This window comes from Bufo gargarizans, chromosome 1, assembly GCF_014858855.1.
Source record: "Bufo gargarizans isolate SCDJY-AF-19 chromosome 1, ASM1485885v1, whole genome shotgun sequence".
NCBI lineage: Eukaryota > Metazoa > Chordata > Amphibia > Anura > Bufonidae > Bufo > Bufo gargarizans.
In genome coordinates, this window is record NC_058080.1 from 723,277,648 (window position 1) to 723,290,370 (window position 12,723).

General features: G+C 47.6%; 1 protein-coding gene across 3 annotated transcripts; it reads right to left on the reverse strand.

Moving 5' to 3' along the window:
• Window positions 1-2,477: 2,477 nt before the first annotated feature.
• LOC122937450 (DNA polymerase iota-like) lies at window positions 2,478-11,793 on the reverse strand. Of its 3 annotated transcripts, none has more exons than XM_044292662.1 (5): window positions 5,135-5,338; window positions 4,385-4,495; window positions 3,278-3,442; window positions 3,060-3,206; window positions 2,478-2,839 (listed from the first exon to the last, which is right to left on the reverse strand). In XM_044292662.1, the coding sequence occupies exons 1-5, from the start codon at window positions 5,238-5,240 to the stop codon at window positions 2,589-2,591; spliced, it is 780 nt and encodes a 259-aa protein (XP_044148597.1). In that variant the 5' UTR covers window positions 5,241-5,338; the 3' UTR covers window positions 2,478-2,588. The 3 variants fall into 3 exon arrangements, with proteins under 3 accessions (XP_044148597.1, XP_044148599.1, XP_044148598.1); XM_044292664.1 differs by lacking the exon at window positions 5,135-5,338 and adding an exon at window positions 11,616-11,793 and having other exon boundaries at window positions 2,481-2,839; XM_044292663.1 differs by having other exon boundaries at window positions 2,482-2,839; window positions 5,153-5,338.
• Window positions 11,794-12,723: the final 930 nt, after the last annotated feature.

Consider the following 12,723-nt stretch of genomic DNA (forward strand, 5'->3'; position numbering starts at 1 on the left):
GTCTGCACACGCGTGGCCATCGCGATTCATGAGAGAGCGGTGGCCGTAACCAGGGGAACGGAAGACAACAGTCAGGTAAGTATAGGTTTATTTTTTTCTAAGGGGTGGGGATTTGTTAATAAAATATATTTAGAAAAATGATCACTGTTAAATCATTAACAGATTTAACAGTGATCATTAAGCTGATAATAGCCCTTTAAGGAAATGCCGTGGAACCGACTGTAATTCATCCACGTCCTGGTCTTTACATTGTGAGGCTGTGCGGATTTTGCTGGCATGTTCCAATATCCGAGTTTTCAATGCTCTTGTTGTCACGCCGATATAAATCAGTCGGCACGGACAAGTTAGCCAGTATACGACTCTCTCAGTGGTGCAGGTTATATAGTGAACGATCTTAAACTCCGCGTCCCCGGAGGCGTCATAGAAAGTGGTGGAACGTTCCATGTACATGCATGCGGCACATTTACCACAAGCTTTCGAACCCCATGGAGGACCTTTGCCCCCAAAGATTCCCCAGGGAATGTCTGCTACATAATGGCTCCTTGTCAACATATCCTTCAGGGTTCTGGACCTTCTCCAATGATTGGGATAATTGGGTAGGATGACGGCAGATCCCTGTCAGTCATCAACACTGACCACCCGCAACCACACCTTTGTTCACGGCCTCTGGTAATTGTTGTTCCCTGCTGTTTATGGTCACATCATCCCCCATTGTGATTCTCCACATTGGTATAGCCCTTTGTGGCCCAGTCCTCCATGTCCTGTCCCTTTTGAGCATTACCTGTAATGTCATGTGATTATATTGAATAAATGAGATTTTTTTTTACCTTGCATAAATCCTTGCTCTTTTTTTGTACAAGTTGCAGTAGGTTGGGGAGTGAGGTTCTGTTTTTTGGGTTATTGTAGGCTTTAATTATTATAAAGTTGCTGAACATGATTCATCTGGATATGTATCAACCCCTTAACCACCTCAGCCCCCCTAGCTTAAACCCCCTTCATGACCAGAGCACTTTTTACACTTCTGCACTACACTACTTTCACCGTTTATCGCTCGGTATCGTGCAACTACCACCCAAATGAATTTTACCTCCTTTTCTTCTCACTAATAGAGCTTTCATTTGGTGGTATTTCATTGCTGCTGACATTTTTACTTTTTTTTGTTATTAACAAAAAATTTTGCAAAAAAATAAATAAAATTTTTCACTTCAGTTGTAAATTTTTTCGCTGATGGGCATAGTGAGTTAATATAACTTTATTTTTTGTCACAAGGTTAGCGGAAAATGTTTTTTTTTTTTTCTTTACAAAGTCTCATATTCCACTAACTTGTGACAAAAAATAAAAACTTCCATGAACTCACTATGCCCATCACAAAATACCTTGGGGAGTCTTCTTTCCAAAATGGGGTCACTTGTGGGGTAGTTATGCTGCCCTGGCATTCTAGGGGCCCTAATGCGTGAGAAGTAGTTTGAAATCAAAATGTGTAAAAAATGGCCGGTGAAATCCTAAAGGTGCTCTTTGGAATGTGGGCCCCTTTGCCCACCTTGGCTGCAAAAAAGTGTCACACATGTGGTATCGCCGTACTCAGGAGAAGTTGGGGAATGTGTTTTGGGGTGTCATTTTACATATACCCATGCTGGGTGAGAGAAATATCTCGGTCAAATGCCAACTTTGTATAAAAAAAATGGGAAAAGTTGTCTTTTGCCGAGATATTTCTCTCACCCAGCGTGGGTATATGTAAAATGACACCCCAAAACACATTGCCCAACTTCTCCTGAGTACGGCGATACCACATGTGTGACACTTTTTTGCCGCCTAGGTGGGCAAAGGGGCCCACATTTCAAAGAGCACCTTTAGGATTTCACCGGCCATTTTTTACACATTTTGATTTCAAACTACTTCTCACGCATCTGGGCCCCTAAAATGCCAGGGCAGTATAACTATCCCACAAGTGACCCCATTTTGGAAAGAAGACACCCCAGGGTATTCCGTGAGGGGCATGGCGAGTTCCTAGAATTTTTATTTTTTGTCTAAAGTTAGTGGAATATGAGACTTTGTAAGAAAAAAAAAAAATCATCATTTTCCGCTAACTTGTGATAAAAAAATTAAATTCTAGGAACTCGCCATGCCCCTCACGGAATACCAAAAATTTGAGCCCCCTTCTCTGTACAGCCTTGAGATTCTCTAGTAGCTGCTCTATATTTTTCCTGTTTCCCGTCAGGCAGCTTAGCTGATGGCTCCTCATCTCTGACAGCCTAAACACTCATTATAGCTCAATCCTTATCTTATCTAACAAATGAGTGTTCATGACCTCTTAGAGATAGGGGTTAATAGATGACCAGGACAAAGTGAAAGTAGGATTCACACAGCTAGATAAACAGTCAACCCTTCTGACAGAACGGCTCAATATTTTTAATAAAGACCAATTGAAAAAAATGATTTTTAGCCCAAATAAGTAAAATGCAATCATAAAAAAATAAAAAATAATTGTCCCTGAAGGTGTACATAGCCTTTAAGCTTTCATTACTATGCACTATGATACTTGTAAAGGAAGCTCATATTTGACGTCCCCCTAGTGGCAGTGACTGGTATTACACACACACACCTGGAATCCTATGGACGTGATTAAGACTGTTGATCAGACAGCTGCAGCTTTCCGGGAGCAGAACGGTTTGTTGATTTGGTTTGAAGGTCCCAGACACGAGTTTGGAGAGCAGTTTATTCGATGCCACCCCAGCACAGCCCGTCAACCCCAGCCGGCTGTACACTGCTGCCCGAATGTCCGCTGCCACATGAGAGCCCACGATGAGGCGCTGGTGAGTCCAGTCATTGGCATCTGGAACTGGGAAGAAAAGGGTTTCTGGCATGGTGCAGCGGTATCATTTGCATGGGTTCTGGGCTGCAGTACCAGGCACAGCCACAACCTAATGTGAGGCGCTGTGCCTGGAAACGATGCAGGGCCAGGGGTCGGAACCCCGCTGATCTGATCCCGATGGCCTACAGGACACAGAAGGCAGCAGTGTGACTGCACCGCAGTGAATGACCCCCACAGAGGCACTAACCTTGCTGGTTGTACACGTGGCCAGACGCCTCCATGGCTCTGCCACACTGAGGGTCTCGCAGCCTCTTCTCCACCAGCTCTGTGATGTCAATGAAGTTCTCATCGAAGCCAAGCCGCTCCACCCGCGGACCGAACTCCTCCAACAGACCTGGGATGCAACGGAAAGTTATACAGGTTCCCAGGGAGGGGGCCCCCGCCTGCCCCACCCCCAGCACTCACTGGTGACCTTGTAGGACATCTCCCTGTAGTGCGTCAGGTCCTCCCCGCTGACCAGGACTAGCTGTGGACACTTCTCTCTCGCCTCCCGGATGGACATGCATTTGTTAACCCCGAGATTTCTGGCTACATAGTTACAGGTGACCATAAGTGTTTTCTGCTGGACGCCTGCAAATAAGCAAAGGGTTAATAAGAGGGATTTTACCCTATGAGGGTAGAGGGAGGAGCCCCCTCCCACTCAGGAACTCTTTAATTTAACCCTTGGGTCTCCAGAGCTGCGTGCCGCCATGTATAACATGGTCACCGCGGGTCTGAGCTGAATCTGAGAGGCTGAGGACCCTGCAGGGCAGGTTACGGTGGCGCACACTGCTGGTTCTGTACGCCACCGCGGACTTACCGCATCACATCCACCTGGTACCCGCCACGTACCCTAAGTAATGCCGTATACTAGCAATGTGCCATCTTATACTTTGGTGGGAGGCCATAGTGTACCCTCCACACAGTGCCAGCCACAGTGTGTCCCCTATACCGTACCAGCCATGTGCCTGCCATACACAGCCAGCTACAATGTACCCCCTATACAATACCAGCTAGTGAGCCCCCTATACCGTACTACTCAGTATTCCCACCATACAATCCCAGCAAAAGTGTGCCTCTATACCATACCAACCAGTGTGCCCCCTATACTATACCAGTCAGTGTGCCCGCCATACAATGCCAGGCGGTGTACCGTGCACATAGTGCCAGCAAAAGAGTGCCCCTATACCACACCAGCTAGTTTACCCTCCATACAGTGCCAGCCACAGTGTGCCCCCTATACAGTACACAGCAAATGTGCCCCCTATACTGTACCAGTCAGTGTGCCTGCCATACAATGCCAGCCACATTGTACCCCCTATACTATACAAGCTAGTGTGCCCCCTATACCATACTGGTCAGTATGCCCACCATACAATCCCAGAAACAGTGTGCCCCCTATACCATACCAGTGTACCTGCCACCAGTGTACCTGCGCCTTCTCAGAGACAGAGGAGCTCCACGGGCATCACTGAGGGCATGGTCCCTGCAGGCCTACCCCCATCTCCCTGCGGGTACATGGCTGACACTTACCCAGCGGCTTCTCCCTCAGCTCTGGGTTCCGGATCATCTCTACCTGGGCGTAGAAGCAGTCCATGTCCAGGTGCAGGATCACCCGCCGGGCGAGAGACGGACTTCCCGAGGCTGGAAGAGAAGAAGTATGTGGGATCAGGGGCACCGCCACCTACAGCTCTGCAGGGCCACAAGGGGTTAAAGGGGGTCTCCGACAATAAAGCTTCACAGTGAAAACCTCTGCCACTTACTAATACACTCTGGCCTCCATTACCTCATAATTTCCAAGATCACTGCTTGCTGTCAGTGAATGAGAATACAACTGTTACCTATAGAGGCCTAAAACCTTATAGCTGAGGGTTTGTTACAATGTGTCCAGCAGATCTAGACAACGCTGTATGGAGGCGGTGGCAATGCCAGGGGCGAGGGTGGGTGTCATTACCCTGTGATGGGTTTAGGGTTAGCGGCTGTCACCGCTCTGGCAACTGTCTGGGGGGCATCATCAGCCCATGTCACCTGTCAGGGAAGGGCGTTATTACCCCCTAGGGACCCTGTTAGTTTCAGTGGGGGTCTCATCACTCTATGCTATGTGTGGGGGAAGGGGGTCTCATTACTTCATGTCACGTGTCAGGGGGTCCCAGGGTCACCCCAACATCCATTAGCCTATGCCGTGTCATAACAGCTGGGCAGTGACAGGGATCAGACCTCAGCCATCCACAGCCTGATGGGCAGAGTAGTCACCCCGCCACGTGTCAGGAGGGGGCGCTGTACCGGCCACACAGTATTTACAGGCGGCAGGGGGCTCCCGGGGCCCCTCCTCCTCCCGGCTCCACCACTGGGTCTCCTCCTCCTCTTCTTCTTCCCGCGGAGACTCCATCCTGCACTCAGCAGAAGCGACCGGCGGGAAACGTGAGCCTGACCCCGGCCTGAGAGCGAGGAACCCGCGGGGCCGTCATCAGCACGTCACCTCCTCCAGCCGTCACCTACACCCCTCCTGTGTTACTGCCGTACCGCCGCCAGGTGGCGCCAACAGCCAGTGCCGAGAGGTGGCGCTGCTCTCCTAGGAAAATCTATGGCATCTATCTATCTATCTATCTATCTATCTATCTATCTATCTATCTCATATCTATCTATCTCATATCTATCTATTATCTATCTATCTATCTATCTATCTATCTCATATCTATCTATCTATCTCATATCTATCTATCTATCTATCTATCTATTCATATCTATCTATCTATCTATCTATCTATCTCATGTCTATCTATCTATCTATCTATCTATCTCATGTCTATCCATCTATCTCCTATCCATCTCATATTTATCTATCTATGCTTTGAAAAAAATGAGGATGCAGCACACTGTAAGTTGCGGGTGCAAATCAGGCCAGTGTGAACCGGCACCTAGGTCTAATGCAATGTAAAGATGAAAGAAGGCCAGCAGCACACCACGGATTTCAACGGAAAACGTGTAGTTTATTAGCTGCTGACTCTGGGTGAATAAACTACACGTTTTCCATTGAAATCCGTGGTGTGCTGCTGGCCTTCTTTCATCTTTATCTATCCATCTATCTATCCAGGTGGCGCTAACTGCCAGTGCCGAGAGGTGGCGCTGCTCTCCTAAGAAAATCTATGGCATCTATCTATCTATCTCTCATATCTATCTATCTATCTATCTATCTATCCATCTCTCATATATCTATCTATCTATCCATCTCTCATATATCTATCTATCTATCTCATATCTCTCCATCTATCTATCTATCTCTCATATCTATCTATCTATCTATCTATCTATCTATCATCTATCCATCCTCATTCCTCATGAAGCAGATGTGTAGATATTTCTTCATTAAATCTTCAGTATGTGAATGTACCCCAAAACTCTAAAAATGGTAGTACCTTTGGCTCTGCTACATCCCTGTACCACAATATGGTGTAGCAGTGTCTTTGTACATATCACAGCGGTGGATAACCTTTCTCCCTGAGCCCCCGGCTGGTAGATATCACATATCAGCTATAGGAGGTTTATAATTAGTCCTGATATCACACTGCAGCACAGGGACAGCTGTTATAGGGCTATGCTCTCTCCTGGGCCCCAGTACTATAGTCACACTGTGCTCGCCGCCATCCTCTTCTCCCGGGCAGACATTGGTGCACTCACCCTGTCTTCTGCTCCCATGCGGCGGGCCCTGCCTCTGGGGTCTGCTTTATGTTAGCATGGCCTCCGCCCACTGCCGCAAGGCGCATGTGAACGTGTCTTGAAGGGCCAGCATACGCGTACCCTAATTCACACCACCCAATAGCTGGTGACCGCCATGAGAGGGTACCTGCAAAGGTGTGCTGTGTTTGTCTGCCCGTGTACTGATTTCTCCCTGTTTCCTGGATATTGACCCTCCGCTGCCTGACCTGACCTATGCCTGATCTCCATATTGACACTTCGCTGTTTGCCCTGACTTCAGATTGCTCGTACTCTGTCTGCCCTGACCTTGGCCTGTCTCTGACTACGATTTCACCTGATCCCCCGGTGCCCTGCATTGGTGTCTCTGACCCCCATGACTCAGCTGTCAACCAAACAGAGACTACTCCAGGAGGTAGAGGCCTGGTGGTTCCCCTGCAGCGAACTCCAGATCCCTGTACAGGGGGGTTAAAGGGGTAAAACCAGGGGACTGCCAGGATTATGCCCTTAGGATTAGCCCAAAGTAAAATCTGTAGGTTGACTCAGTGGTTCCTAACCCACTGCTACAACAGCCGTCCTGCAAAAACAACTCATGGGAACCTATAGGTGACATATGTCAGTGTTTATCCATGTGGGAGAGATCCTCCTGAGGTATAGCTCCGTCGTACACAGCGAATGTGCAAGCGCATGATCAAACCGCTGCACGAGTGGAGCTGCGCATTTCGTTTGGCAAAAAAACGGATGCAACATGGACATCACAGGGCTTTCATCCATATTTTTTGCGGATCGCAAAATACAGTTGTATATGTTCATATGCAGCAAACGCCCCCTAGTGGCGGCTGCAGGCAGGCAAAATTATGGCATTTAAAAAATCTGTTGTACCTACAGGTGCCACTAGGGGGTAGCCTACAGAATACAGTTTTATATATGGAGTGCTATACCAGCTGTATCAGTTCATATGCAGAGGGCTCCTGCTAGTAGTTGGTGCAGGTTATTTTTCACATCTGTTGTACCTACAGCTGCCACTAGGAGGAACCTACAGCTTTATGCATTGAGTTCTCTACAAGTTGCACAAGTTCATATGCAGAGGGCTCCCCCTAGTGGCGGCTGCAGGCAGACAAAAGTAGGTAAATTATCAAATCTGTTGTTCTACCTGCAGCTTCCACTAGACTACAGCAGGAATGTCAAACTCGTGTCCCCACAGCTGTTGAAAAACGACAACTTCCATCATGCTCGGGCATCCTACAGCTATCAGGGCATGCTGGGAGATGTAGTTTTGCAACAGCTGGCAGGCCACGAGTTTGACATCCCTGGACTACAGCTTTATGCATTGAGTTCTATACCAGATGTATAAGCTCATATGCAGTGAGCTCCCCCTAGTGGTGGGTGCAGGCAGACCCAGTTATGTTATTTACAAATCAGACAACCCAAGCTTCACTATATGTAGTATAGGGCGACCATATTTTGGTTTTCAAAAAGGAGGACACTTGGGGCAGGATGGTGGCATGAGGCAGACGGACACCTGCACTTGGTGGAAGGGGGGAGACACGAGACAAAAACACAGGCATTTTTTCTGTAATTCTTCCATGAATTTGCATGTGTTTGGACATTGTTCAGGTTGACTAGGAAGGCAGTTTCTAGAAAATTTGGCCAACAGGCACATCAAATAATGCTACCTGGCTGTGGGGGGCGCCGTCCCTTCGGTTGTTCCTATATGCTGCTGAAGGCTATAACTGTGGCAACGGCCTGCAATGAGATACAGACAGACTGTGTTATATACTGATGGAAATGGACGAAAAAACTTCTGCAGCCGCTGATCTTCATTCTGTAGAACACCATGCCTCCAACACAATGAGGATCAGCAGACCCCACACCATCCATTTACATCTCTATATAACACAGCCTGTGTCTCATCACACCTCATGGGGTGTTCTTCATTATGAATGCATGGGGTGTTCTGCAGCTTGCTACAACCAGTCCACCATGCATCAGACCCCAAATTCATACAGACCCGAGACCAGCCTCAAATTCATACAGACCCCAGACCAGCCTCAAATTCATACAGACCCCAGACCAGCCTTAAATTCATACAGACCCCAGACCAGCCTCAAATTCATACAGACCCCAGACCAGCCTTAAATTCATACAGACCCCAGACCAGCCTCAAATTCATACAGACCCTAGACCAGCCTTAAATTCATAGAGACACCAGACCAGACTCAAATTCATACAGACCCCAGACCAGACTCAAATTCATACAGACCCCAGACCAGCCTTAAATTCATACAGACCGCAGACTAGACTCAAATTCATACAGACCCCAGACCAGCCTCAAATTAATACCCACCCCAGACCAGCCTCAAATTCATACAGACCCCAGACCAGCCTCAAATTCATACAGACCCCAGACCAGTCTCAAATTCATACAGACCCCAGATCAGCCTCAAATTCATACAGACTCCAGATCAGCCTCAAATTCATACAGACTCCAGACCAGACTCAAATTCATACATACCCCAGACCAGCCTCAAATTCATACAGACCCCAGACCAGCCTCAAATTCATACAGACCCCAGATCAGCCTCAAATTCATACAGACCCCAGACCAGCCTCAAATTCATACAGAACCACAGACCAGCCTCAAATTCATACAGACCCCAGACCAGCCTCAAATTCATACAGACCCCAGACCAGACTCAAATTCATACAGACCCCCAGACCAGACTCAAATTCATACAGACCCCAGACCAGACTCAAATTCATACAGACCCCAGACCAGCCTCAAATTCATACAGACCCCAGATCAGCCTCAAATTTATTCAGATTCCAGAATAAAGTCCAAATCAGCTCACAAATTCATAAAGACCCACATGTATGCCATGCACACCCCTGGGCTGCCACTGCTCAGAAATTACCCCTTCGGCCCACCCAACACCTCATTCCCCTAAATGCAGAGTTGCAAACCTCAGACCAGGTGGAATTTTTTTTTTAAATACTCACCTCTCCTTCACTCCACCAAGCGCCGCCACTCCTGCTCTTCACACTGATATGCAGGACCGTCACCTGCTGAAGAGGACCATGGAGCGGTGAGTAAAGCGCATATTCACCACTCCCTGAGGCCTCCTGACCTCTAAGGCCTCTTTCACATTTCTGTTTTTCACTGACGTGTGCTGTCTGCATTTTTCATGGACGGCACATGTACCCATTGATTTTAACACGCTTGTTCACACATCAGTATTTTTTTGCTGACCTGTGCTACTTTGGTCTGTAACGCCCCAGAGTGGCATTACCACCTTTGCGCCTTGCTACTGTCTTCTATGGTTAACCTAATGTTATTGCATGTATTAATTTCCAGGTCGTGCAAAATGTGTATTGCTATTTCTTGTTATGTGACTGTTTCAGTGTAATGTAACTGGTTCACCAGCAGATGGCGGCAAGCATGGCAGAGCTACATTTGCAGAGAATGGAACCTCCTTTCCATTCTAGATCTCTCCAAGAGAGGGAGAAATTTAGTCAGTTAGAAGTCAGTCTAGTTTACCCACTGCCAAGGGAGGTTGTGCTGCAGGAGCTCATCCCTGCCTAAGCCAGCTAGAGCACCTTCAGGTCTGCTGGACACAGAGGCCAAAGCCTGAAGCCTCAGAAGCCAGGAGGAGAAAGCTTCCTGGATAAAGAAAGTTAGAGACCAGATTACAGAGGAAAGTACAGCTAAAGCTAAGTTTTACAGTTATCCTGTTAGCAGAGCAGAGCCAGAGAGCGACAGATGTAGCAGGGTTGAGTTTGTTTGCCTGCCACCGTTAATGCCAAAGCCTGCTGGAAACCAAGACAAAGCCTGTAAATCGTGTTGGAAGAAAGTTTATTTAATTAAAGCTGTTATCAAGTTCATCACAAGGTCTGGACTAAATTTGTTCTTCATCCCACCATTCAACTACCCCTTTTTCTGCTTTCGGACGGCCACGCCTGGTGTTCCAGCGTATCCAGGTAGGAGCACCGTGACAAGTACAACGCCATTAAGGGACATTAGGCCATCCTACACCACTTTGGCATTCCTACCCTGGGTACCATCCATTTCACTAAAAGGGGCCCTGTGCCCTTGTTGCTTCACTGCAACTGGCGTCACGACAAAAATGTGTACTTTAAGGGACCCCAAGTAGTGCGTCTGAGGTTTGCAGGTCCACGATGCAGACCAACATGCCCATTGAGGCCTATGGGTCAATGCAAATCAACACCTGTGTAGCGTCCATTTTTCACTGATGTTTTTTAAATAAATTTTCAACTGAGAAGTGTCAGTGGAATACGGATGACACGTGGAAGGAAAAAACAGGCACGCGGACTAAACATGGATCCTTCACGAATGAAACACGGATTGATTTTTTTCACGGATGTCGAATGAACAGAAATGTGAACAAGGCCTAAGACTAGTTATAGCGCCTCCCCCCTTGAGAATCCTGGATATTAATCCCGGACAGTTTTTTAGGTTACAGAAAGAGGACATGTCCGGGACGAAGAAGACGCCTGGTCTCCCTAACGTAGTATAAGTGACAGTCAGGACGTTGTAACCGTATTCTGAAGTCGTCTCCCTTTAATCACCTCAAAAATAACCGCGAACCGATGACGGCGTCCCGGGCGGATCTTCCCACGGTGCAGTCACTTATGCCAGGAGGAGACGTCTCGTCCTGTCTCCGGCCTGAGAGTGACTTTTCCTGCTCCTCGATTTCCATGATTCCCAGGGAGACAATTCTCCAGAAGTTTCCGTAACAGATTTGACATGAAAAACTTCAGAACCTTTCGTATTTTATAATAAAACCGCACAGATTTCCCGATCCTCGGTGTCACACCCCTAGGAACTGGTTTCAGGGAGACTTTTTACTACACGAACCTCATACACACGTACAGTCCACACCCTGACGGCAGCCATGGTGCCTCCATGACAAGCAGAGCGCCTCTTAAAGTGACAGTAACCAATACTTATACCTAAGTACGAGAGACCGCCATACAGCGCTCTAATAAAAACACCATATAGCGACCAATGTGATCTCACAGCTTTCCACAGGGTGACAGAGCAGACACGTACCTTCCTCACGCCCATGACAGCCATAGTGCCTCCACGACAAGCAGAGTATCTCTTAAAGTCACAGTAACCAATACTTGATTTGCTCTGCGATTGTCTTCTCTTAAAGGGGAACCCCAAAACCGAAGATACCCCATGGTGCAACCTTTTTTTTGGCACCAGGCAACCGGGGGTTGACAAGTCTGGAATGGATAGTGAGGTACTGCCTGGGGGGGAAGCGTGTCATGCGCTCATGATGCGGTGGACTTTCATGGGTTAAGTTTGATCAGATCCGCGGTCAAACCATATAAAAGGAAAGCAAAGGTATTCGCCATGACCAGCGCCAAGCCCGTCTCGTCCTGACCTCTGATCTGGCAGAACGTTCTGTGCTAGCGGAAAGAACTGCACACTCTGCCTGGAAAGGGTTAACCCTTCACTGCCTGTTCTGGTTGGAGACGAGGGATTTAATGGCCATAGGGTTTCTTTTTTTTTTCTTTTTAATAAAAGGTGCAAAAAAGTTTTTGCGTGATATTGCATAACTATAGTGTGACTCAGCAAGGGCTACGGGCCAGAGAGATAGCTGGCGGTCAAGAGCGGGGAAGTTTTACGGGAAATGTGACAGAACGCGAGCACGTGATTTGGTGTTAACTCTTCGGGTGCTGTAACAAGCGAAGCTGCTCGACGAGATTTAGGAAATTTGTCTTAAAATAAAACGGTCTCTGTTGCCCCCGTAGCAAACAATCACAACCTGGCTTACATTTCTGATTGTGCTCCTGGAAAATGAAAGCTGCGCTGTGATTGGTTGCTATGGGCCACAGAGCCAGTGAGGCAGATTTATGAAAACTGGTTGTCGCCCATAGCAACCAACCCCGCCACAGCTTTCATTTCATACTTTGCTCCTGGAAAATGAAAGCCACGCTGGGATTCGTTGCTAGGAGCAACAGGCAGTTTTTAGTTTAGACGTTTTTTTTATATATCTGCCCCGCTGTCTTTGTTGCCCATAGCAACCAATCCCATCGCTGCTTTCATTTTGCATTCTCTTCCTGTAAAATGAAAGCTGTGCCGTGATTGGTTGCTATGGGCGACCAAGATAGTTTTTCTTTCACGCAGTTTTATGAATCTGTCTTACCAC